Source organism: Plectrocnemia conspersa, unplaced genomic scaffold, assembly GCF_051122295.1.
Source record: "Plectrocnemia conspersa isolate PC_06_02 unplaced genomic scaffold, ASM5112229v1 ptg000012l, whole genome shotgun sequence".
In the NCBI taxonomy this organism is placed as follows: Eukaryota; Metazoa; Arthropoda; class Insecta; order Trichoptera; family Polycentropodidae; genus Plectrocnemia; species Plectrocnemia conspersa.
This window is the reverse complement of record NW_028277176.1, coordinates 18,360,057-18,387,029: the sequence shown is the minus strand read 5'-3', so window position 1 is coordinate 18,387,029 and position 26,973 is coordinate 18,360,057. Positions and strand designations below refer to the sequence as shown.

Here is a 26,973-nt window from a genome sequence, read left to right as displayed (position 1 = left end):
TGAATTATTAAGGAGTAAGAGCCGGTTGGAATTGTAAACAATGTAAAGTGTGTCAAGTCTGCCGTGGCGTCGGTACCGATACAGGAGACAGTAGATCGATTGCTTGCGAGCAATGCGATAAATTGTATCACGCTACTTGTATCAGACCCATTATGACCACTATTCCGAAATACGGTTGGAAATGCAAGGTAAATGCCCGTTTTTGATAAATATGTTTAATTAAATACATGTCTTAATTCATTTTTATTTCAGTGCTGTCGTGTTTGCTCCGATTGCGGTTCTCGCAGTCCCGGAGCAGGCGCCAGTTCCCGGTGGCACTCTCACTACACGGTCTGTGATTCTTGTTATCAACAACGGAATAAAGGACTTTCTTGTCCTTTATGTCGTCGAGCATATAGAGCGGCCGCTCAGCGTGAAATGGTCCAATGTTTTAATTGCAAAAGGTTTTATTTTATTAAATTTGATATTAGTAGGTGTGAGGCAATGTTAAAACTTGATTTTCAATTATAGATATGTACACGGTTCGTGTGATGCTGATGCAGATCTCAATACATATCAGCAAAAGAAAGAAATGATACCTGAATATGAATATGTTTGTTCCGTGTGTAAAACGATTGCGAATATGTCCTCTTCGCAGCGTAGAAAAGACAGTTAGTATCTTCAATTAATTATGTATTTAAATATATTTAATATATTAACGTGAGTTTCATTCAAAGGCATTGACGAGGAGAGTTTATCGGCTTCTCAAGAGTCATTGTATGATGATGTTATAATGGATCAGGATCCGTTATCGTTTGAAACGAAGGTATGTTATATAAATTATGATATGAGCGTTTATATTTGTTTATATTAAATTATATTTTGCTTTAGATGGATTTTGGATTAGGTAAAGGGAAACCGTTTACGGCTGCCAAAATAGCTAAGAAAAAATTAGGTGTGACCAAAGCCAAATGTGGGTTTAGCAACATATCTGGTAAGCTCGCCTTCAACAAAAAGCAACGTGGCTTTTTTATGGAATTTGGCCGAAAGCGCGGAACGAAAACGAAAATGAGAGGCATTTTTGGCGAACCCGGATTGGGATTGCAAAAGCCGCAAGCTCCGGAAAACAAATCTTCCGAAGAAGAACCAGGTGACGCTCTTGCTCCCGATTAAGCTGTATAAAATAATACTAGGATGGTTTATAATGTTTTTTTTTTATAGGCGTCGAAAACAAACTTGTGTTGTGTTCTAGCAAAGATAAGTTTGTGTTATCACAGGATATATGCGTAATGTGCGGAGCTGTCGGTACGGATGCTGAAGGTTGCTTGATTGCGTGCGCGCAGTGTGGGCAAACGTACCATCCTTACTGTGTGAATATTAAGGTTTGTTAAATATCTTTCTTCTGTTTTTTTGAGTTTGTACTACTTCTAAAACACATCAAAAATCATACTAAGAAAAAATTAAATCATAAACACATGCATACTCAGGCATAAAGTGAAAATAACGTGTAGAAAAAAATGTTATATTTCCCGATCACTTTCGTAGACCAAAATTTCCACCCCAAAACATGTGCTACTCTAGTGTATAGCGATGTAGAACATAAATTTAACTTATGTAACCACTACAAAGTTGTGTAATGTAGTGAAACAATCCATATTTAACAATGAGCAAATCTTTTATGAAACGCTTGTTTCGCTTAAACACGAAACCTTATTACCTGTAATCAATTTTTATGGTTGACGCTAAGGTATTGTTTTTCTATAATTATAATTTTGTTCCAGAAATAAAACTTATCTATAATTTAATGTATATCAATGTCTGAGCTTTTTATATGTAAATATAATATTCACTGAATGATAATGATGGAACGGCATCAATATCAATAAACCAAAAGAGGCAATATGCTTATCGGTCACTTCAAAAAAAAATATTAAGCGAAATACAATTAATAAAAGACAACAGTTAAAAAAATGTGATTTTCACATTTAGTCGTAATCAAATTAATTTATTCGTTTAAATTTTATGCAGGTAACTAGCGTAATTGTTCAGAAAGGATGGCGATGCTTAGATTGCACCGCTTGTGAAGGATGTGGACGACGCGATGACGAAGCTAGATTGGTGCTATGCGACGACTGTGATGTTTCCTATCACACATACTGTGCTAGACCTCCGTTGACATCTGTGCCCAGAGGATGCTGGCGTTGTGCTAGATGTCGAAAATGCATCACTTGCGGTACAACACAACCTGGTCTAGATAATATGTGGATGAATGGCTACACAGGTAATTTAATTTAAAGAAATGAAATCGTTTAAAAGAAGAAAGTTGAATATTGAAAAATTTAATTTATGCAGAGTGTGGTCCATGTGCATCGTTAGTTATGTGTGCGGTCTGTGAAACGCCGTATGGCGACGGTGAACTCATAATGCATTGTAATCAGTGCCGACGGTGGCTTCATGCAGCTTGCGATTCAGTGCACAGTGAAAAAGATGCCGATTTTTGCTGTCAAAAAGGGTATGTATAGATTTTAATTTGTGTGTATTTAATTGCTTCTTTTAATTTATTACGTTATTCCAATAGATACAATTGCTTATTGTGCCGACCTCGCGATGTCCTTCCACCGCATTTATTGCCCACTCCGTCGTTGACGTCGTCCACGACTGTCATGTCACAACAGTCAACGATGTCGTCTTTGAGGCCGCCGTCTCCTGGTGAATTTTTTCTAGATGGCGTGTGCCTCAGTGCCGGAGGCTTGCGTGCTATGCGCGCTTTGCAAGGAGATGGCACATCCGCGCTCAACTCCTTGCAGGGAAGAAAAAAACGGAGACCTCGATTCGATGGACCTTTCGACAAAAGCGCAGGTACAGTTCAATTATCGTTTACGTTGTTTAGATTTGTGACACTTATGTCATAAAAACATATTATTTTTAGATATAATAGCTACAATAGAATCGGTTGTTCAAGGTGGCGATTGTGACATATCAAACGAAGACATCAAGCTGGAGTCCGAGATCAAGGAAGAACAGGGTGAATATTGCTTGTTGTATAATTCTCATTATACAATCGATCTAATGGATAATTGACCTTTTGATTCTGTGATTTTAAGGTATTTGTCCATATAAAGAAGGTATGATTTGGGTGGTTGCACAAGATGGACCACCTCCGGAAGGCTTCACTACGTATACAACAGAATCGGGAACAACTGTTTTAAGAAGAAAACGTCAAAGAAATTTGAACCGCGTTGGTATTGGCGGCTTCAATGTTAGAGTTCGTTCACAAGGGAGAATCGGTAAAAACGGTGACGCCGATGTAATACCCGATTGCTTAGAAGCCACAACACCCACTGGTATATACATATATGTCTTTTAAAATATGATTTAAGTATGGATTAATTCATAAAATTATAGGAAACAATGTTATAGGAAATTTAGAAAGTCCTACATCATGCAGTAACAGCTTGGAAAAACGGAAGAAACCACGTCGAAAACCAAAGTCTCGATTGATGGAATCGTTTCCGACATATATGCAAGAAGCGTTTTTCGGTCGCGATTTGTTGGATACCCAAACACCTCGACTTGGATTGGAGGCTGATAATACATTGCCAATGTCAGACAGTGAAGGTGAAGAAATAATAGACGGCGTCATGTTAGCAGGCGCTACTTCATCAACGATTCGTCTCAATCAAGTAAGATAATTAAAAATATCAATTAAAACCATTTATTAATAATTTTGTACGTCTTTCAGGAAGAATTAATGGTGATGGAAGCGACACGAGTTAAAGAAGAAAAAGAAAAAGAAGACGGCAAAAGCGTAGATCCCTTCAGCAGCGGCACTTCTACTATCAAAGTCGAAAATAGCAGTCAAGATCACGTGCCCGACATGATGGATGATGCCAAATCTTTGAATGAAGTAATGATGTTAGCCAATCAATCGAGTATGGGTAAACAAATACCGGAATCCAACATGATGGTAGCCAAGGATAAAATGCCAACTAACGTAGTTAATAAACCTTTACAAAAGGGTGATTATTTGGTAACTCCATTGTTTATATGTAACTTGGCGATAAACTTATTAAATTGCTTAAATTTTTTCAGTCGAGTCTCATTTGTCAAATAATGAAGCGAAAATATCACCCAAAGAAGACATGGGCAGTCTATTGGGAGTCAATCTTGAGACTATGGTTCGAGAGACGTTACCAAATATGGACAGTCGTGATGTTGAGGAGATATTCAAAGGTGTTTTGACTGACGATTCTCAGGAATCGCAAGAATCGTCAGTTTCATTTGTAAATTCTGTGAGCGGATCCAGTAGCTATAATCCTCAAAGACAACAATTACCTAGTCCAATGGAATATCCTTCGCCTTATCATACAGAATATAGCGGGTATGATTTATATTATAAATGCATATTCTACTGAACCGTTTTTATTAAATATGCTTTTTTCCAGAAGTTCACAATTAAGTCCGGCGTTTTCGGAAAGCAGCGGTCACTGGAGCGCCGGAGGTGCAGGAGTTGGTTCAAATTGTGCCACAGGTATGCCCGACTCGGTCACCAATGATTCTAGCACGTCACAACCGCCTTCGAATCAATTGACACAACCGACCACTTATAACCAACGATCTACTGAAAAAATGAAAGCTGACGAAGGCATGATTGATATTGACATATTTTATTTTACGGTGGTTCTATGTTTAAAATAATCAACAATATCCATTTACAGGGCTCGGTTCATCTGCGACGATATCTGCAGTGCTATACGCTAACTTGAATCATCCCGAATGGAAAACTGAATATCCAAATTGGCCCGATCGTTGTAAGCAAATCTTGAAAAAATGGAGAGCATTGGCTAGCGATAAGAAAACTCCGTATCTTCAGCAAGCTAGAGATAATAGAGGAGCGATCAGAATGAAGAAAGCTCAACAGGTTTGTGTATTCTATTTTGGTTTTATTTGAGAAGATTGTTCACGATTATCACGAGTTATTTTTTTTACATCTTGTTACTTATCAATAACATCATTATAAAAAGACTTATCATAATAATTATTATCGACGTCAAAATAACATATTATAGGTACGCGCCTATGTTAAATATAAATAATAGTTGCAATTTTTTTCAGTTTATGTTATTCATGCATCTTAAATCGTTACATATGTTATATCGGGGGTCTTTGTATTGTGAATAATCAATTTTTATAAACCTAATCTGAAGCTTTTCGCTTTTTGTGCTAAACGATGAATTATGCCATTTCATGTTTGACATCTTATATTACATTCATGTTGGTTAAGGTGCATATAATTTAAGTTAGAAGTATGATTGCAATTTGTGTGACGCTGATAGTGACAAGTTATTTGGGGCACGTCAACAGATTACCAAGGAGAACCCTGCAGTCGGAGGGCAAGCGGTCCCTGATAGCGGAGTGTCTACTGTGGCTGCCGAGTTGCCAACCACACTGCCTGATCAACCTGCAGAGGTGCCTCTTGAAAAGGATGGACTCAATATAACACATGCATCCGCCACTAACACGCCCTCCCCTGCCATTATTCCATGGGCGACCTCACCAGAATCTAACACACTAACTACAGCCAGTAGTCCAATAACCACTAATACAATTACCTGTAGTACTAGTGTAGTCACGGGGTTCACACCTGGTCAATTTACTCTTCATCACAAATTTATGCCATTCTATCACGGAACGAGTGGACCCGCTCCAAACGTAACGGTCAATCCGTTCGGAAAGTTCACAACGGCCGGGGGCGGCACGCATCATAAAACGATAGGATGTAATATCGCGTCGAACGCCACCCTCGGTCCGCATTTGACACTGGGCATTGTCCAACAGGCACAATCGCAAGTGCCCACCGCTTCGATTGTACGCCATAACATTACCGGCGCTTTGTTCTCTCAGGCGCTTAGTTTTTTGGGCAAGTCTCAAGTACTGCCTCACAGTATCAATTCTATAATGCAAAGTGGAGGATCGACACAAAAAAACATGACAGAAAACAATAACGAGAATAGAAGCAGGTCGTCATCGCCTGTGTCTCCTACCGGAGATGTAGTTTCTGACTCCATACCGTCTGTTACTTCGACCCCTGCCTCTGCTCCGCCTAGTCCATCCGGTGACCTGCATATCCGGGTGCTGACACCCTCGGAGATCATGCGCACCCTTCCTTCTATGCCGCAGGAGCTGGCCTATGAGCCATCAAACCAGACCACGGTACCTCTATCTTTAATCCGCATCACAATCTTTATTGCCTGCATTTTTGTTTGCCGGTTGTGAAGTAAAAATTTTATTTCTTTTCTTTTTTTATTTATTAATGAATGTACGTAACTTACTTGATCTAATTTGCGATCGTTTTGACAATGAATATCTTATGTTTGCCAAAGCATGTTGGTACATCAACTTTATGGTACACCACGTTAGAAACATTCACACATACACATCACACAACCACTTAGACATGTAATGTAGAAGCTTGCTTATCAATGTAGTCTTGAATTTTAAACGGACATATTTCTATGTCCTTGGAGGTTTATTTTTCGGTAACCGTTTCTAACTGCGACAATATTTATTTTTATTTTAAAATTCATTTTTCAAATACGTGCACTGAATGGGTTGATTTTTAGCTTTCTATGTTTATTATATTATGATTTTTATCATATAAAATGTATGGGATAGTATTCATTACATTCCTGTATAATACATACATTTTTATTGTATTGTTGAATTAATAATCAAATTCTAAAGATTTTATTTATGTGTAGATCTATTCAGTATCAAATTTAGTATTATTTTTTATATATATATATTATAACACGACATAAATATTTTAATTTGCTTATTTAATGTGGTGTTAATTGTTATTTATTTTTACTAATTAATTAAATTTGCTTCTTTAAATAAATACTCAATGGTTTTTATCTTTCTAGATTAAAAAATAGAATTTAACATTTACTTATTTCATAATATTTAACTTTAATTCTTGGTGTATACAGTTATAATATTTGCGTAGTAATTACTTTTAATTAAATATAACTTTATTCTTAACACATCTCATGCGGGAGACGAGAATCACAGTCCTCAGTCCGCCAATCGTTGTATGCGGGAGACTGTGATTACAATTACCAAAATCTTTACCGCGGTAGCGGGAGACTGTGATCACAGTTCTGTTTATTATATTCTTTTATTTATGGTTTACAGTGACATCTGTGAGTTTTTGTTAAAAAAAATTTTTTACGAGTAGAATTCGAGACTGTCCTTGCCCTTACATGTGTTTAGGTCGAGATCGAAAATTATATTATTATATTTATGATTTACAGTGACATCTGTTAAATTTTCGTTAACTTTATTATACGAATATAATTCGGGTCTGTCCCCAATCCTACATGCGTAATTGCCACATGTGGCCAAGATAAAAAAAAATCCCGATCTTGTTTATATTTTTTATGCATATTCTTCGATCTTGTTTATATTTTTTATGCATATTCTTCGAACGTTTTCAGTTTACCTAATGCAAATAAATTAGTTTTCTTTTTGGTGAGTGTTTATATTTCTTCTTTTTTTTATCGTAAAGATTTAAAATGTTATTAATGATTTATATGCTGTCGTGACTAATTGCTCGCGCGACCCCGAATACGCCCGCGTCACTCATTAACTTACGCTCGATCGGCCCCGCATGAGATGTGTTAATATAATAATATTTGTGTTATATTGAAAATTATCTTATATTATATATATTATAGAATAATATATACTAATTTTGGTGGTTGGTATTTCGTATTGAATCAGGAGCAAGACAAGTTTTCTGGACAACAGCGTCGTGCTAGAGAAGCTGAACAAGAAAGGCAATGGAAACAATCGCAGCAGCTTCGCCAACAACAAGCACAACACCAACAACAAGTCATACACGATCAACGCTTGCAGGGTACATGTCCGTTTGATTTTTTTTACTAAACCTTGTCGTTTTAAAATCCTATTGTATGAGTACTTTATTTGTAAATTAATGATTGCAATTTAGTCATAGAATTGCGTCATACATTTTCAGCGATGGCAAGGGTACAAAGACAGATGACAGTCGACGGAAGCTTTCCTCAAGAACAATTGCAGATATCCGTCAACGATCAGAGCCCATTGCATGCCGGAGGAATGGCATCCCCGTCGCCGACTATGCCGCGGAGTCCGTTTCCACCTGCTAACAACATGGGAAGATTTCCACATCCGTCGTTAGTGCAAGTGCGACCTTCTACAGCTCCTCAACGGTTAGTGCAAAGCCCGTTCTCGCCGCAATCGCCGCACGAACAGTTCCCCGGATCAGTGTCACCTGCTCAAAATCAAAGCGATCCGTTCCAAAGACCTCCGTCGGAAAACAGCGGTGACTTTTTGCATTCCCCGCAAACGCCGAGATCGTTTGGCCATCAATCGCCCAATCCGGCCAGAAGTCCCGCGTACGTCAATCAAACTCGTATTGTGCCTGTTGTTAATCAACAAGAAAACTATCCTCAAACGCCTGGAACTCCAAGGCCGAATGCGCAGTATACGTTAGTACCTCAGAGGAACCCTATTTACGCTCCAAGACCGCAAGACCCTTTCATGCCGAATCAAAGTCCAGCCCTACTATCTCCGAGAAGCGAAGGACCAATGCATCAACCGGCAGAAGTAAACAGGCAGTTGAGAGATTTGTTACAGAGGCACAATAATTCAAACAAAATGTGGCCACAAGGTAATTTTTTATATTTATACTATAACATTTAAAATGTGTATTACAATTGATTTTGATTTATTTCGAAGGTGAAGATCAAAATGTTCAGCAGAATGTTGAACAACAGGTAGTTGAAGGTCAATTTAGACAACCATTGCCAGTGAGTCCTGTCATCCGTGCTCGGGCACCGGTTGCAGTCGTCGAATCCCGTACTAGACTTATCTTACAAAACCCTCAAGGTATGTATTCGATTTTATGCTACTTGATAAAGAGCTGGTTAAAAATTCTCAACATTATTTTCAGGTGTACATCAACAGCAGCATCAACGTTTACTTTCGCCAGTTATTCATCAGCAACAACAGCAAATGATTAACACAGGACACGGTGTCATGGCTGTTAGACCTAGACTACCGAATATGGAAACTAATCTTCAAATGCAGAATCCTGACATAATAAATCAACATCCGGCTTTGCAAGGTTTTTATATTTCATTAAACTCGCATATCTCCACTCGTTCTACAAATCAGTTTTAAGGGTGACTGATTTGTTTTTATAACGGAGTATAAAAAGTGCTTATGCTACTTATTTTTTGTACAAGTTTTTTTTTATTAATTTGTATGAATATGTAATGTATGCACATTTTATGATTTTAATTTATTTGCTTATATTAATTTTTTTTATTTATAGGTCACATTAACATACAACGAACTATGCCATCGCCTATGCCTGGAGTCCATAATCAAGTAGTCACGTCTACGACATCGCCAAAAATGTCGATTACTAATCCGGTGCCCATAGTCCCACCTCAAGCTACTGAAGAAATACCTGAAATGGATATAGATAAATTGGAAAATGATAATACTAATATAGCAGAGGTAATTGTTGTGCTATGTAATATTTATCAAATTGTTTAGGGTGTAATTAATAATAAATATTATATTTATTTAGGTCGGTGACTTGTTGGGTGGATTGGGCGACGACGAAGATGAGCTGTTGGTGTCATTGACTGCTGAAATTGGAGACGATTTCAACATATTGGAATATGCCGATCCAGAATTGGCAGACTTTGGAGATACACACATTTTGGACGGATTAGAATTGGCCGAAGAAGAAAATACTCAAGGAAAACATGTAAAGAAGGATCCGTAAGTTATCAATTTCATATATATTATTTGTATACGAATTTATATCATGTTGAACTTTATATATATATATTTTATATATTTAGAATCGAAGATTCGATGGACGATTCTAAACAAAATGTTAAACTTGAGTCTTCTGCGGTCAAGTCCGAAAAGAAAGAGGATAGCGTAATGATCGAGAAGACTTTGAAAACTGAACCATTGCTGGATGAAGTTAACACTCAGTCTATGCATCTCGTTCAGCACAACCAGGAACTTGTAGAAAATAATACTCAATTGGCGATGCTCAAAACTGAAAACATCCAACCAATGCAGCAGCAGCCCCAACAAAATTCTATTTTGGTGCAGAATCAGATTAAATTCCAGCAAGCATTCAGAGCGAACCTCTCCCAGCCGCATATGCAGATCCAAGGACAGCTGCAGCAGCAAGTGCAACAAGCTCAATTCAGCCTAGGGCCAAAGATCCAGAACAGGCAAATGGGACAAGCCATCGCACAGAACCAATTCAATCAAATGAATAAGCAGACCGTCGTCGTGGGCAAACACCCCAATATTCCCGTCAATTTGCAGAACCAGTCAATATCGCAGTCCCACCATCTGGTATCGCAACAAATAATAAGACAAAACGATCAAAGTCAAAACGTCGATCAGATGAGTCAAGGCCAGATTCAATTTGTTCAACAACAGCAACAAATACGTGGACAGTTTGTGCCTCAGACACAATTGAATCAAGTAAGTTTTTCAACATCTAGTCAATATTTTCTGAATCACCTTTTTTAAAATATATTAATTCATAGCAATTGCAACAACAACAACAGCAACAACAACAGCAGCAGCAACAACAACAACAGCAAACGGTTCAACAACAGATGCAATCACAAGTATCAGCTGCTTTAGCGTTAGGAAGACCGATGGCACCAGGTACAAGATTGATGTCCCCTGACGGTGCTGTTGGTGTAGTTACAGCTAATAATACCGTAACTGTGACATATCCACCGTTTGCCAACCGCCCTCAACATGGTATATCACGTTTCAGCTAAACATACTATAATATTATCTATCAAAAATATTAAATTTTTATATTTTTGCGATTAGCACGTGTCGGTGTTAATATGGGACTAGGAGTTAGAGGAGTTGTAAGGCCGAGTCCACCGCCACCTCCACCACCGTACCCAGGCACGACGCAGCGACTACAGGCTCCGCCCCCTCCTCCGCCGCCGCCACCATATCCTTCACAGGTATATTTCGTCACTTATATAATGTCCAAAGCTACAATAACGATCATATTAATGGCCTGAATATTAATCAACGTGAATGTGTAAATTTAGTTGGATGCTTACATTTATAAAAGTTTTTTCGATACACTTTAATTTGAACAATATTTAACGCAGTAGATTCTTTTGCTGTTGTAGGGATCTATTGTGAAATGTGACATTATTATATACCTTCTGTCCAAATTATTGAAGACTTGATAGATTTTCTTGAGAGTGCCAGTGAACTAATCTCATAAAACTACTTGTTTCTAATTTTATAATATCGTTGGACAAATTAAATTGAACATAATTGTACAAAATAACCATATTACAAGGCTCAAAGGTTCATGGCACTTCTATGTGACTAATGCGTACTGGCGATTTTCTTGATGGCATCTATAGATGCCATCTACAGTAAAAGGGTTAAATTTATAGTAAGAAACTTATAAAAATACATGCTATAAAAAAATAACATTAAAAATCAGTGCAAAATTTGCCTTGTAAATCATGTTTTTAAATCTGTGACAAAAAATGCATTCAAATTTAATCCAAGCCAAATTGTATCACAGGTAACTAAAGAGTGATAAAATCCACTATAACAAAGGTTGTGCATAGCCTTTATAAATGTATCACTAAAATAAAATTAAAATAAGTTTTGTAAACTAAGCAAAAAATGTAGGAATTATTATACTCAAATTTCACTTTTTTGTAATATATAAAACAAAATTTATGAGCTATTAATATTCCGTCAAAGTAAGTACAAAATCTACAGTATTTAAAAAACAATTATAGAAAAAAATTAGTGCTGAAATTGCTACATCAACTTTATTTGGTTTTGTTTTTTCTGGCTATTTATAGAAGAAATGTAATTCAAATATCATCTTGTATAATTTAAGGACAGAAGATATATTATGTTATTATTTTTTGTAATCAAATAAGCAAACAAGGGACTTATGAATGGTTTAATTTGTTGTGTAAAATGGATTGGCGTGGCAGATTTCGCTAGAGGCATCTTCGCATGCGTTTGGTGTTGATCCGTGGGGTGACTGGCTGCATACGCGTCGACCTCTACTATTGCAGGTCAGTGCAATACGCACTGCAAACCCTTAAAAAATGCAATTGTAAATCACCCGTCACACAGTTTTATATATTATCTAGCTCCACATCCACTTTAGTGTGATGTAGATTAGTTTGTATACTGTGGTTTAAATCCAGGGAATCAGACCTTATGTTGTGTAATTCTATCATAGATTTTAGTTTGTTTGGTGTAATTCCCTGTTTGAACTCAGAGCACAAAAAATATGGATTTATCGTATGCGAGCAAAAATGTATTTTTTATATATATATATATAGAAAAGGATTTATAGTGTATAAAAATTATTGTATTATATATAACATGTTTATATTTTTTTTATGTATACTCTGTCCATTATGCAGTGAATAATACACAAAACCAACTTTTCATTGGTTGGCTTTTATCAAAGGCTTACCCAATACACTCAATACAATTCATTGTGGTACTGCTATTCACTTGAGTAGATTTGAATTACATTGGCAATTTTAACAAGTAGCAATAAAAATATTTTTTAATAATTTTAAACTTTCACCACATCAGCATATAAATTATTATATGTATGCATATTTATAAAAAAATGACTCATGATGATATCGAGTGTTGATGCACGCATCAACCTGCAAAGCGGATTGAAGAGTATTAACTTAAAATTGGTTATCTCTTCCTTACTAATGAATATTATCGTATTGTGTTTATCAGATATAGTAATGCTAGATATCTCAATTTTATTTAAAAAAAATTATATAATGCATTATGTAATATGAACAGTAATGAGATGTTCATTTATGACAATCTATTTTATGAAAAACCATATTGAAAATATTTTTTAACCAATATATTTAAGACCTTAACACACATTATGTAGTGATCTCGTTAGAATTGAATAACAATATTATTTAATATGTATTATTATTTATAAATATTAATGAGAAAAAATGCACTTATTCCCTTCTTATACTATTATTATTATCTATAATATTCTTATTTAATATACCTGTGTGTATTAGTTGCATCAGTTTTATCTCTAGCGTCACTATCCTTCGCACATTAGACAATTAATAAATATTTTCAAAACATACTGTTTCTCCTTTAAAAATTAATATATTTATTTACTCAAGTTACTGAATTAAAATTTATGAAATGCATGGACTCTGATTTTATAATTTTGCATGCAATACATTAATGATTGTTTATGGTTATATTTTAGGAGCAGCCGCTTCTGTTGGAAGATCTGTTGGAACAGGAGAAGCGCGAACAGGGCAGACAGATCAACACAGGCACGGAAGCCGCTGAACCCGTTCAAACGCCGGCGCTCGACCCCGCGAGCAGTCAGCAGTGGCAGCAAGCCGCGCCGGCGTCAAACCCGACAACGCCTCAACCGACACAGGTGCTTTTCGAATCATTGGTCGAGCAGTACATAATTTTTCTCACATAAAACAATAATGTTGACATTTGTATAGGTCGGAAGCGTACCACTTTTTAATGTTCCTCACCTGCCGGCTCCGCCTCTTCCGCCTGAACGTATCGTTTCTGATGCTGATCGACAAGCTCAACTTAGTTACGAGCACTGGTTACAACAACAAAACTCATTACTCAATCACCAACTAAAATATTACGAGACCGAAGTGCAAAAATTACGGAAAATTAGAAAGGTTAATAAAATACATTTTTTATCACCTCCCATTTATATGCAGTATTCTGTACTTATATATAAGGGAGGTTCTCACACTAAAACTGACTTCGGATCTTCATCAAAATGTATAGTCTATCCTGGAGTATAATTTATTTTTTATTTTTTGACAGGTGCATACGTGTTGTACCATATTTCACACATAATTAATCGGCTGCTTTGAACTTTCTTATTTTGCTTTTGATGAAAATCTGGGGAAATAACCTTATTAGCAAATTGGTGACGGGCAAATTTAATTTATTCTAATCATTATCATATCTTAAATTATTAATATTTAATGAATCTATGCTTAAGTTTTAGAATAAATAATTTTAATGTAACTGATCACTTTTTTATATGTATATATTTATTTATAAACTGTCACATTGAAACTACTAATGTTTAAAAAATACACAGCGGAAGATCGTGTGTTGGCTACGTTGATTTTTATATCTATTTCTGTTTTAGTATTAAACATAGAGCATAAAAAAATATTTTTATTATGAACATACATATATCAGAAAAGTATTGAATAAAATAACTAATGAAGATTTTTCTTCTTTTAGTCTTTAAATAGTAAGCAGCGACAGTTGCGCAAATCTGGTAATGAGTTAACGGCTAATGATGCTGGCGAATTGGCTAGAGTATCAGCAGAACAAGCTGTGTTGCAAAAACATTTAGAATCTGCTCGCAAACAGTTCCGTCAACATAGCATGCTAATACAGGTTGGTACAAAATTATTCCAGTTACTTGATTTTCTTACTGAACATTTGTTTAATGTCATTTTGTTTGGCTGTTGGTCTATATTAAGGAATACCGGAACAAGCAGCAGCAACAACAACAACAACAAACGCAAATTCAACAAACAGCCAATACAATAACGACAAATGTAACTCAAGCGACAGGAAACGTATCCCAGGTGCAAAATATCAATCCACAACAGATGGCTCAGAATATAAACCAAGAATTAAATATCGGCAATCAACAGCTGAATGTTGGAGAACAGCAGATCAATACCAATCAGCAAAAGCAAATCAACGTTGTTCAACAGCAATTAAGCAATATCAACCAGCAAACGATAATCCCTAATCAACAAATGAATATTGGGCAACAGCAAATTAATATTGTTCAGCAACAAATTGGACAACAGATTGGAAATAACGTTGGGCAACAAATGACAATAAACCAACAACAGCAATTAAGCATGGTTCAACAGCAAATAAATGTGAATCCACAGCAAATGAATATTGGCCAACAACAAATGAACATCAGCCAACAGATGAATATCAACAAACAAATAACTATTGATCAGCAACAAATAAACGTCGGACAGCAGCAAATCAACACTATGCCTTCACCGACCAATAATGCATCAGAAATAATCATCAATAGACAACAGCAAATCAATACCGGAAATCAAATAAATATCGGACAAGTAAATATGAACCATCAAATAAATGTTGCTTCTCAAAGCTTCTTTAATCAACATGTATTACAACAGCAGCAACAGCAACAAACTAATATTATTCAAACTCAACAACAGCAAGTTAACATGCAAAACCACCAACAGGTTGTTCGGCAAAATCAATTAATTCAACAATCCCACTTGAATCAGCAGAATCAAGTGAGTCAATTATCTCAAATGAATCAACAAAATCAGATGAGCCAACAGAATCAAATAAATCAAAATCAGATAAATCAACAACGCATCAATGCCATCAATAGTATGAATCAAATAATTCAACAGAATCAAAACAATCAAATGCAATCGTATCAACCGTCCAGCTCGCCCCAGCTGCAATCCCAGATGGTCACCCAACATCCGCAGATGGTCAACATGTTCCAGCAAGCAAACCAACAAATTTTGACCAATCAAAGCCAAAGGCCATTATCGAGTCCAAGTCCACAAATGACTGTGCAATTACAACAAACCATGCAGAGTCCTGTAACCTCCCATTCACCACAGCTCACATCGCTGCAGGTAATTAATAACAATAAATATATTTTATGCTTGTATACGATTTTTCATGAATGGATATTTTTTTAACAGAGTGGTTCATTAAGTGGTGGTGCATCACCTCATACGGGCAGTACGCCCCCGCCTTCTTTTAGCCCACAAAATAATAACGGAGGACGATCTCCGCAAGTAGTTTTTCCTAGACCGCAAGGATCGCCTTTACAAACTCGATTTGTGAGACCGCCTGCTCACCATGGAATTCACCAACAAGGTAATATATATTTTTTGATAATCTTTATCAACTAGTTTTATTAAATGAATTAATTTATTTTAATTTAGTTGCGGGCATGCGAGGAGTTGCTTTTAACAACCGTCAGTCATCTTCACCGCTTGGAAGTCCGCAGCCGCTTATGTCGCCCGGTGCTGCTTCAAATGAGGCAGTGAGTATAAAAATGTATATTATAAATCGTATTTGAATATTTCATAATGCTTTGTTTACTTCACAGCAAAGACAACAGATGATGCAACGTCAACAGTACAGCCCAATGGGTCAGCCACCGAGTTCGCCATTGTCGAGAAGTCCTTTAGTCGGTGGCCAGCCGCCTAGCTCTCCATTGTCAGTGCGCAGTCCCCTAGTTTCAACTCACAACACTCCATCTCCATCGCCGCAACCCGACGGCGGTGGAGGAGGTAATCCGCACTCGATGCATAATCCAGCGCCACTGCCTCCTGGATTTAAATACAAATATTTTAAACTTGGATTACGCGGTGGTTCCCCAATGTGGGGACAGAATAAACCGATTAAGCGAATAATTACCACCGATGCTATCCAGAGCTCAAGCACTCAATCAGAACAAGGTATGTATATGATTTTTTAAATTAATATTTAATCTCAATCGATACTATAGCTATTGTTTTTTTTGTTGCGATTTTAGGATTGATTCCTAAACCCAAGAAAGAATCGCATATCAGCAAAGTTTCAATTTTAAAGAAGAAAACACCGAGTAAAGCTATGCTAGTTACACAAGCTCTCGCCACTGCTAAAAGCACACCTATAACATCTTTAGTTAATGCTGAGTACAATGAACCAGACGACAGTTCTAATACGCCTCCACTGAGTCCGAATAAGATAACTCAAACATTGTTGGATTGCGCAAGTGAAAGCAAAATGACTGAAAAATTGTCCATGATGTCGACGGATGGTAAATCAAAATCAAAGAACATCAAAAGATATCAAGAGAAAAAAATACCAATAGTAGAGAGTACACAGTTTGGCGACGAAGAGTTTGTTTTGATTGAAAGCAGTCCCGATGAAAACAAACATCAAATGTTTGAATATGACGATGAGAGTGACAAAAACTTTGTCGGCGCTGAAGTTTCACTCTGCGCTGCTGCCACAGATTCGGATCAAGGCGATCTCTCCGTCTTGGAAACTTTTCCACCTGTGGGGATATCTGAAATCGCCCCCAGTCCATTAGTCTCTCATGATTATCTTTTATTTTCTTCTGATGTCGATTATACTGTAGACAGTGATGACTCGTTAAAACAATTGAGCTTCATTCCTAAGGATGACTCTTTAGTGATAAGTTACAGTCGTCATACATCTGAATCCAACGGCGAGGGTAATAATAGTCCCTTAGAAATCAGCGAAGATGAAAATATTACTATTCAGGTAGATGAAAAATCATCTCGTGTCCAGCAAACTAAAGGCATTCAAATAGAAGAAGTGATGCATGAATCGATTGATTCTGAAATTGTCGTAATAAGCTCAAACGTCAGCTCACCAGAAAAGCAGATTGCGACAGAAGAAGACTTCGAAGAGCTTATTGACAGCGGAAAGCCCGAAGACATTATCGAAGAAGAAATTAGCAAAGAAATCCTGAGCGAAAAAATTATCATCGCTGCAGCCGAATCTACCTCTTCCACTATAACAAGAACTGAAACTACAAAGAAAACTGTAGCTGTTATTAGTCTGGCTCCAAAACCATCGCAATCTGCTTCCAATTTGCATCAATTCAAAATTGTTAATACAGGAAAACCAGGTGCTCCGTTAGCCAGATTACCATTACTAAGTGCTGCAGTGATTTCTCCACATGCCAATGCAAAAATCTTAAATGAAGTATCTCAAGCGACAGTTGCGTCCGTTTCAATTGCGAATCAAACCATCTCGGTTCCCGTATTGAAAACACTAAATGTGCCTATTATGCCTCTTACTTCAGGCAATCAAGGAATCAATTCACCCATTTCTCATTTGAAGAAGATTCCCATTACAATTAATCAGCCGCCGTTGACTTTACCGTCAAAATCTCTGTCATCTGTGATAAGTGTGATATCTTCAAATATGAACGCTGCTCCGAGAATGACCACTTTGACATTGGCTACATCAAATACCAATAATCCCAGAATGCCCATACCGATTCTAACGCATCAGCATTTAAAACAAAAAATTGTAAAGGCTCTAGAAAAACCTACAACTTTAACAATATCGAGCCCTAAACTTTCTTCTTTATCTATGAAGCAAGATGTTACATTGCCTGCTAAGATATTTGATGACGAATCAGCTTCACCTGATAATTCTCTCAGTCAAGATGATGAAAGTCAGGATTTTAACCAAAAGAGTAAGGAGTCTGATAATCCTATTCCGCAAAAGACTGCGATTAACATTTTAGTTTCAAAATCGTGTACTTTACTAAACCAAAATTTGCCTCTAGTTAAACTTAACACGCAAAATCAAGACATTTTAAGCAAACCAAAGGAAGTTGATTTTGAACATGAAATAACCAAGCACACAGAAATTTCAAAGCACTTATCGCAGAAAAGCATAAACCTCTTCAAATTTGATCTGCCGCAATCGCCTAAAATGATCAGTGAAAAAATGCCTGATCACATTATGGAAGGAGATGACGAAAAAAGTGTTAAATCTGATAATGATGATAACAAACCATGTACGACAAAATCACTAAGTCACAAATTTATAAATGATAAAGTAGACATTCAAGGGAGGCTCAAGGAGGATAATATACTAAAAATGAATTATGTAGATTCAACTAAAAACATTGTCGTAGATTCTAATATGGGCATGCCATCGGATATTGCCCAAGAGTCTGTACAAATATCTATTCCATCGCCGACTGCCACCCAAGACAGATATTTGGATAACATTACTTTACAAGCTCATAATTCTGAGGGTAATGTTAGCGTGACACAAAAGCAAGTCGAGGCTTTCAAAGATGTATACGATATGTTGAATAATATGAGTCGAGAATCTAAGCAATGCCTCATGAAAAGAAAGGAGAACAGCTACGAATCCAACATAGAATCAATATCTGGATTATTGAATAGGAACGACGATGCAATGTCAGACATAGTGGATATCATTAGACAAGATTTAAGCAACAGCATTACGCCAAAGCCTGAATCAAGCCAAGAGACTATTAAATCTACGATCCCAGTGCATGTTATAATGAGATCTAGGGAATCGTCTCAAAGTCCGATTACTGTAGCAACTTCAAGAGTAACGACGATAATGCCTCAACTCTCACCACTGTCTAAACCTACAGAGCTAACCAATAACATCGCTAATGTTTCGCAACAATTAAGAACTATTATGTCGTCTATAAATACTTCTAAAGGCGAATCGGCAACTTCGAGTATATCCCTGATGAAAAAAATGCATCCGCAAGAAATAGGAACAACTACGCAAGTCAACTTTGAAAATCTTTTGCCTTCTACCAAAGTTGAGGTGATGGCTGGGAAGAGTTCGAATCGCACATTAATAGAAAAAGCTGTGATGAACTCCATGAATTCTTCGACAAGTGAAAATTTTCAAAATTCTCCGATGACGACAATCCCCAGCGCTAGAATCAACACGTCAATGGTTACATCTACGACTGGTATGATTAGAACACAACAATCTCCAATAGGTTCACCTAATAATTCGCCCAGAAATAGTCCACTTTTGTCTACAAGATCGCCGATACATTCTCCGTTGGCTAGTACTTTAACGTCCAACGAAGACCATCTAAATACTAATGTTCAATCATCGACGGTAAGCCAAACCATTCAAATGCCTACTCTGACGAAAATTCAACCGAACGCATCACAAGTGTTATCTTCAGTGATTCATTCGAACATACAAACTGCAATTACGTCTACCGTTCATAAAAACCAAACTATGGCATCAAATTTGTTAAGTAGCACGTTGCTACAATCTAATCGACACCCTGCTCTACAATTATCTACTCATGGGAAAAGTATAAGTCAGCCGCCAGCACTTATTATGAGCACTCGTCCGATGACACAATTAACATCTAATCAGATACCATCCAGTACGATGCAAAACACGATGGTTTCGAATGTATCTCAATCGACTACAAAGCCCACAGCAGCCAGTATTATATCTTCGAAGCTTTTGCACTCTCAACTAACTTCACCGCTAAAAAGATCAAAATCCACAGATGATCCCAAATCTGATATTATACCAGGACAGTTGCAACCGAATAAGCGTCATAGTTTGGAATCTGTCATTGTTAAAAGTGAACCAATGGATTGTGAAGATTCGAGTGGACTGCCCATGGAATCCAGCGGTTGTAAATTTTCATCATTAAACATACCGCAAAAAGCAGACGAATCTCAAAATGTATTGTTGAAACAATTGCTTCAAAACTCTGGTGGTAATTCTCCAACTGTGATACCACCCCGAGCTTCAATACCGTCTTTACTCGGAAACCAGAGAGCCGCACCCAGTTTAGGTCTCGTATCTTCGCTTGAAGCCCAATTAGCAAGACCTTCAATTCCACCTCCTCATTTACCGACACCATTGCCGCCGACAGTAGAAAAACCGGAAACATCACCGAGGCAAGTTTTTGTACCCAAAGAAGTGTTTGTGCCGCAACCACCTCAAACAACCATTGTTACCCCGATAGTCACAACTCAAACTACTGTAACGCAGCCGACTCAATCTCTAATGGATATTAGAAAACCAACAGTAAAAACTATTAAAGAAGAATCTCCACCGACGCCTACTTCAGCGCCACCTTTATCCGCATTTTGTATGGCGACTAACGAACCGCCTCCGCAAGTGATTAAAAAAGAAGTCGTTCTTCCCCAACAAAGTCCTTCTAATCAACCATTCGTGCCGCAAGAAGTTAAAAAAGAACTCATAGATGAAACGTCTCAACAATCAGCGATGTCAGGTTTATCGACTACTTCTGATCTAGGAAAATTAGACACACCGATAAAAGAGGAATTAATGGATATCCCCATGAATGTCGATAATCCGATCGATAATTTAGTCAATCAAGAAACAGCTCTGGAAGCGAAGAAGCGTAAACGTCGTGAATATCAACAAAAACGCAGACAGTTACAAAACAATCAAAAGATGGAAGCGAACAATAATAAGAAGCGACCTAGAAAAGGTTCCAAAGTTGACGAAGACTATGACACTTTCATCGATAATCTCATGGTTCAGCTGAGACAATTACCGCATATGCAAGTGCAAGAACCTCAATTGGGTAAAAATTACGGAGTCTGTCCAGTTTTTGGATCTGGCGATTTGGGAAAGGTTGGTCAAGTGAGGGATTATAATATTCGGTGTGGCGATCTAGTAGGTGAATTTGGCAATGCTTGTATACCGAATTCCACAGACTTTTATAATACGAAACCGTTTGGCGAAGATGAACCGATTCCGGATAAACCTCCGGTTTCTACCCAAAGAGGATTTTACGATCAGGAATTTTCGCCTATTCGTTTGGACATGGATTCTGACGATAAGAAAATTGAATATATATGTAAAGAACGAGACATAGACACCCCGGATACGATCATCGGCAGTTCTAGTCCCGAGTGCGTCCTTTGGGATAGACCTTGTCCGTTTCCCGGCCTTAGGCTCATCGAAGAATCGGACAGTGATGACGAGATTGAAAGATCCAAGTCTCCTATCATACCTATTATTACACCAATTCCGATCAGAGTTAAACCACTACCGATACTAAACGATAAAGAAATTGATAAAGAAAACATTTGTAGTAACATAAATAAAGATGCCGTTTCTATTAAATCAAAAGTAGTGTCTGGAGTAAATAGTAGTAACGAAGAGAATGTGACGGTAACTTTAACGTTAACATCTGGTGCCGCTGAAGATATTTTAGGAGTATTGCGAGAATTGGCTGGCATTCTGCATATTCCTCCACCGACTTCTTATCAAATCGTCGAAAGAACAACAACTCCGCCTTCGCACAAATTAGGCTTATATCGTTCCAAGGGTAAAGATGGTAAAGAAGGCACACCGATTGATATTCAAAGCATCTTGAATGGAGCGGCAAAATTTTGCAGACATTGCGATGTCGTTATTTTAGATTCAGTCATACGAGCCAAAGCTTCAGAATTTCCATTATTAAAATCTTTCAAATCTAACACTGATCTTTTAAACGACGGCGATAGCGATCTATACTTTTGCAGTAGTCAATGTTACAAACGATTTTCGTGGACACCTACAAACATATTAGCCGATAATAAAATCATTACTAAATCATTGGAATCAGATCAGAGCTTAATACCTATCATAGATATAAAACCAAAGGACGAATTTGATGCAATGTCAGCCGAGAGCATCGATATTGACGATCTTGATATTAAACCTATTGTTAAAGACGAAAAGATGGATCTTTCGTTCATCGACGCCATAGATAATGAAGATCTGGTGAGAAATGAGAATGAAATGCTATTGAAGCTTAACGCTGACGACGATTTGGATGTAAAACCTGATTTGAAGCTTTTGAAGGAAGCCATGATTGAACAAGGTGGTTTGGAGCCACCACCCAAGATTCACCGAGGAATGCAATACAAATTTTGGTCTCCAGGATGCATTGGTCCATCTACGCGTTATAAACGGCCGACCGATAGGGAGATAACTGAGATGATTTTCCGTGCTGGAGTCACAGTGATGCCTAAACGAATACCCGAAGATTCCCGACAGTGTAGTTTATGTCATGCTCAAGGCGACGGAGTCGCCGACGGTCCATCTCGGCTACTCAACTTTGACGTTGATAAGTGGGTTCATCTGAATTGTGCCTTATGGTCTGACGGAGTCTACGAAACCGAGAGCGGAGCTTTGATGAATTTTGAGAATGCACTTCAAGCTTGTTCAACTACTGTATGTGTTTTTTGTGAACGTATCGGAGCTACGGTACGCTGTTTTAAGACTCGCTGTAGCAATGTCTATCATCTGAACTGCGCCATTAAAGATAAATGCGTGTTTCACAAAAATAAAACGGCCCACTGTCCGTCACATATTCCTAAAGGAGAGAAAGAAAACGAACTAACGACTTTAAGCGTTCAACGCAGAGTGTACGTGCAGCGTGATGAGAGTCGACAAGTTGCGAACGTGATGCAGTTGGCTGAGCCGACCCATTTGCTGCGAGTTGGCGGCTTAATATTCTTATCAATCGGACAACTACTACCTCATCAATTGTCGTCTTTCCACACGCCGCACTTTATCTATCCCATCGGATATCAAATTGTAATATTTTGATCCATTATATGTTACGTCTATTGTTTATATTGCTTAAAATATGCTTATTGTTATTAGATACGGTTTTATTGGTCGACGAAACGAGTGAATTCAAGATGCCGGTACGTTTGCTCGATCGGCGATAAGGGTGGTAGACCAGAGTTTATAGTGACGCCTCAAGAAAACGAAACTGGCGCTGTTGAGAGTCGGGGCGGTACTCCGCGTGCCGCTTGGGCTCCGTTCTTAACTGCTCTGGCCAATCTGCGTGCCGCTCAAGACACCCTGCGCCTATGGCCCGACTATTTGACCGGAGAAGATTTGTTTGGTTTGACGGAACCGGCGATCGTTCGAGTGCTGGAGAGCTTACCTGGTAAGGATGATTTACAATGAATCTACAATCATTTTTTAACACTAATAATGTTATATTTTATAGGAATTGAGACATTATCCGACTACCGTTTTAAATATGGACGAAATCCACTCTTAGAATTACCTTTGGCAATAAATCCATCTGGCGCCGCACGCACTGAGCCCCGTGCGGCAGTGAGGGGCGCTCAATGGCGGCGCGCTTTAGCCGTCCGAGCCCCGCCACCGGCTCCTAGAGCTCCACCGCCACCTCTAGCGCCGCCACCTCCACCAGGGGAACACGCTTGTCCTTATTCTAAACAATTTGTTCACAGCAAAAGCAGCCAATACAAAAAAATGAAACAAGAATGGAGAAATAATGTTTTTTTGGCTAGGTATGTATTTTTTTGAAAATTTTATGTAGTCAATTAAAAAGTTCATTGTGAAACTTATTGTGAGTGCTTTACGTTTTAGATCTAAAATTCAAGGATTAGGACTGTATGCCGCACGTGATCTTGAAAAACACACAATGGTCATTGAATACATTGGTGAAGTTATCCGACATGAACTTTCAGAAATTAGAGAAAAGAAATATGAAGCAAGGGTAAGGGTCTCCTATAGATTTTTGGATTGAAAGCTGCATAAGTTATCAAGTGTTTTATTTTATATATTTAATACTAGTCTGTAAACGGTGTTGCTATTATTGTTATATTTAAATAAATATATAGTTCAGAAAACGAACACAAATTAAAAACCTTACTTAGCATAGATGCATCAACAGGAAATAACAACGAAATAAAAACAAAAATACTTACTATTTTTTTTAATAGGAGTCTGTTTTGTTGAGGTCCTAAAAAATAACCATACATGCAAAATTTATTCTAGGCAGGACGAGTTACTATTTTTTTTTCAGGGTCATAGAGTGCAACTGAGCATAATTAAAATGGGTGCCATTCAATATACTTTATAGAAAAAAGGAAATAGGGTAGCAATAGGGAAGTGTAAAGGCCTAAAAAGTAACAAAGAAAATTGTATTTAGATCAATCAGAGGGTGTATAGTAAATAAAAATATCTAATCCTTATTGCCCTTGGTTGCAATCGATTTTTGGCGCTCTTAATTTTCGAAAATAGTTTAAAATAAAAGATTATCACCTACAAAATAAATTGTAACTATAGTACTGTGATGGTACGTTGAAGATATAAGCACTGAAAAGCGTTTATTTTAACTTTTGCGCATTAATCTACTTAAAAGTAAAATGGATTTTTAAATAACTAGGAAAGTAATCCTCTGATGTAACTATGTATTAATTACATTTGTTTTACTTTTTAGAATCGAGGAATTTACATGTTTCGCTTAGACGAGGAACGAGTAGTCGATGCTACCCTTAGCGGAGGACTCGCACGATACATCAACCATTCCTGCAATCCTAATTGTGTCGCTGAAGCCGTCGAAGTGGAGCGTGATCTTAGAATTATCATCTTTGCTAAGAGAAGAATTATGCGCGGAGAAGAAGTGAGTCACAATAATATTTACAATGTTGTATTGTACAGTCTTTACCAGAACCAATTTAATCATCGTTGTTAATCATTTCAGCTGGCTTATGATTACAAATTCGATATTGAAGACGATGCCCACAAAATATCTTGTATGTGCGGCGCTCCCAACTGCCGCAAGTGGATGAATTGAAACGTTTTCAAAAAACAACTCATTATTGATTTATACGACTTCCTCGGTCGTTTCCAACTAACCGATATCAACGTTGTTAATTTATTTTAACGACACGCGTATTACATTCCCCTAATAGTGTAGTCAGTCAATCGGAGTGAGACTTTTTTAAAAAGCATTTAATTATAAAATAATTAGTAGGAACGGTATTTTCAAGATTTGCATCATAGTTTTGTTACGAATGTTAAAATGTATTTATTCTTTTACAATGGAATTGATCAATATTTTCTTATAGCGAAATCAAAATATATTTATAATGCATACTTTTTTCGGGATTGTTGTAGCGATATGTATATAACGAAATGTTCGAATGATGATTTTATTGTCTATGTATATAGTTATACAGAGATACATACACGCTTTTGTACGGTACATATGTATTTATGTATATTATAAATTCGACGACTGATGATATATTGTATAAATTATTGAAAATAAATACTTTGTTTGTATTAAAGAAAAAATGTTTGTATAGACTCTCGTGGATTTTATTTATATACATTTTTGTGTAAAATTATACTCTGTGATTTGTTACTGTTGTTCGAAGTTTTAGTGTGTGCATAGCAAACAAGTTGCACAACTTGTTTCTCAACTTTACAAATTAATTTAATATAATAATTGTAATGTGTAAGATTTTTTTAATTTATTGTATCATATTTGTACAATGTGTAATATATTAAAATAACGAAGATGAGTTACGTTTAGACGTGAATAATAATATAAAAATAATACTTGAGAAGAAAATGTACAATATAGTTTCTAAGTCGTGCGCGCGAGCGAGCAGCTGTATGTCATGTTGTGAATAATCCTGCCTTCATAAAACAGCCTTTTGTACGGTCTGCCATTAATATTTAATCTTAGTGTAAAAACCAAATGTTAGGCTTGTGCAATACTGTTGTTATATATGTAAAATGATAATATTAAATATAAATTTATATATTATATAAATATGTATACACTTTGAGAATTTGATTTTTACACACTTAGAAATCAATTTTAGATAAATATTTTTTTTACTTAATTCACAAGAAGAGGGCTAACGAACAGCCGTCGATCACTATATTAAAATATTTTTGACCATTTTGTGAGTGATACCGATATTTACCATATTTTTTATCAGTCCGTATGAACGTAGCCATATTCGTGTCATTGTGATGCAGTTCGGGTAATACTTTTTTTCAAGCTTTACTTTATCGTTTTGAATGGTCGTTATTATTATCGCTTTATATACTATTTACTTTTATTAGAAATGAAATTAGGTTGTAAAAGTAATTTGAAAAAAGAGTAAAGATTAGGTTAAGTACAAAATATTGTTTATAAAATATTTTTAATATATGATCATGTAATTTTTAATTTTATGGAATAATAATTAAAAAAAGAATTAGTACTATTCCCACCTGTATTGTGTATATAATATGAATTTTATGACAATCGTAGATTTAATGTACACTTCTGAAAATATTTATCACATGTGATCTGGTTTTGTAATTAATTTTATTTTATAAATATTCCAATGTCAAAATCGATGATTTAAAAAATGTTTTTCTTTTTTTAAATATGTTCAATAAAATATTGTTTAAATAAAGATATTTTCAATTCATAAACATTGTGATAATTTTCCT

At 36.7% G+C, this 26,973-nt stretch overlaps 1 protein-coding gene across 32 annotated transcripts in view; it reads left to right on the top strand.

Moving 5' to 3' along the window:
• The window catches only part of LOC148228472 (uncharacterized), a 31,547-nt gene extending 5,470 nt beyond the window's left edge, over positions 1–26,077 (top strand). The window contains exons 6-44 of one of the 32 annotated variants that reach the window (XM_088199413.1): positions 16–188; positions 253–443; positions 511–650; positions 717–805; positions 871–1,129; positions 1,201–1,361; positions 2,008–2,260; positions 2,332–2,491; positions 2,558–2,838; positions 2,942–3,004; positions 3,084–3,323; positions 3,400–3,662; positions 3,722–3,998; positions 4,072–4,360; positions 4,425–4,624; positions 4,698–4,900; positions 5,344–5,448; positions 7,765–7,906; positions 7,994–8,695; positions 8,764–8,913; positions 8,978–9,151; positions 9,362–9,549; positions 9,623–9,819; positions 9,903–10,548; positions 10,614–10,836; positions 10,912–11,054; positions 13,352–13,531; positions 13,605–13,796; positions 14,380–14,538; positions 14,625–15,794; positions 15,864–16,041; positions 16,110–16,210; positions 16,277–16,628; positions 16,706–23,289; positions 23,359–23,650; positions 23,714–24,020; positions 24,100–24,229; positions 24,956–25,138; positions 25,220–26,077. In XM_088199413.1, coding sequence (XP_088055539.1) covers positions 16–188; positions 253–443; positions 511–650; positions 717–805; positions 871–1,129; positions 1,201–1,361; positions 2,008–2,260; positions 2,332–2,491; positions 2,558–2,838; positions 2,942–3,004; positions 3,084–3,323; positions 3,400–3,662; positions 3,722–3,998; positions 4,072–4,360; positions 4,425–4,624; positions 4,698–4,900; positions 5,344–5,448; positions 7,765–7,906; positions 7,994–8,695; positions 8,764–8,913; positions 8,978–9,151; positions 9,362–9,549; positions 9,623–9,819; positions 9,903–10,548; positions 10,614–10,836; positions 10,912–11,054; positions 13,352–13,531; positions 13,605–13,796; positions 14,380–14,538; positions 14,625–15,794; positions 15,864–16,041; positions 16,110–16,210; positions 16,277–16,628; positions 16,706–23,289; positions 23,359–23,650; positions 23,714–24,020; positions 24,100–24,229; positions 24,956–25,138; positions 25,220–25,312 — 15,833 coding nt within the window. In that variant the 3' untranslated portion in view covers positions 25,313–26,077. Of the gene's footprint in view, positions 1–12; positions 189–252; positions 444–510; positions 651–716; positions 806–870; positions 1,130–1,200; positions 1,362–2,007; positions 2,261–2,331; positions 2,492–2,557; positions 2,839–2,908; positions 3,005–3,083; positions 3,324–3,384; positions 3,663–3,721; positions 3,999–4,071; positions 4,361–4,424; positions 4,625–4,697; positions 4,901–5,343; positions 5,449–7,764; positions 7,907–7,993; positions 8,696–8,763; positions 8,914–8,977; positions 9,152–9,361; positions 9,550–9,622; positions 9,820–9,902; positions 10,549–10,613; positions 10,837–10,911; positions 11,055–13,351; positions 13,532–13,604; positions 13,797–14,379; positions 14,539–14,624; positions 15,795–15,863; positions 16,042–16,109; positions 16,211–16,276; positions 16,629–16,705; positions 23,290–23,358; positions 23,651–23,713; positions 24,021–24,099; positions 24,230–24,955; positions 25,139–25,219 lie in introns of all 32 variants that reach the window. The other 31 variants (XM_088199408.1, XM_088199402.1, XM_088199399.1 and 28 more) reach the window with 31 other exon arrangements.
• The last annotated feature ends 896 nt before the right edge of the window (positions 26,078–26,973 follow it).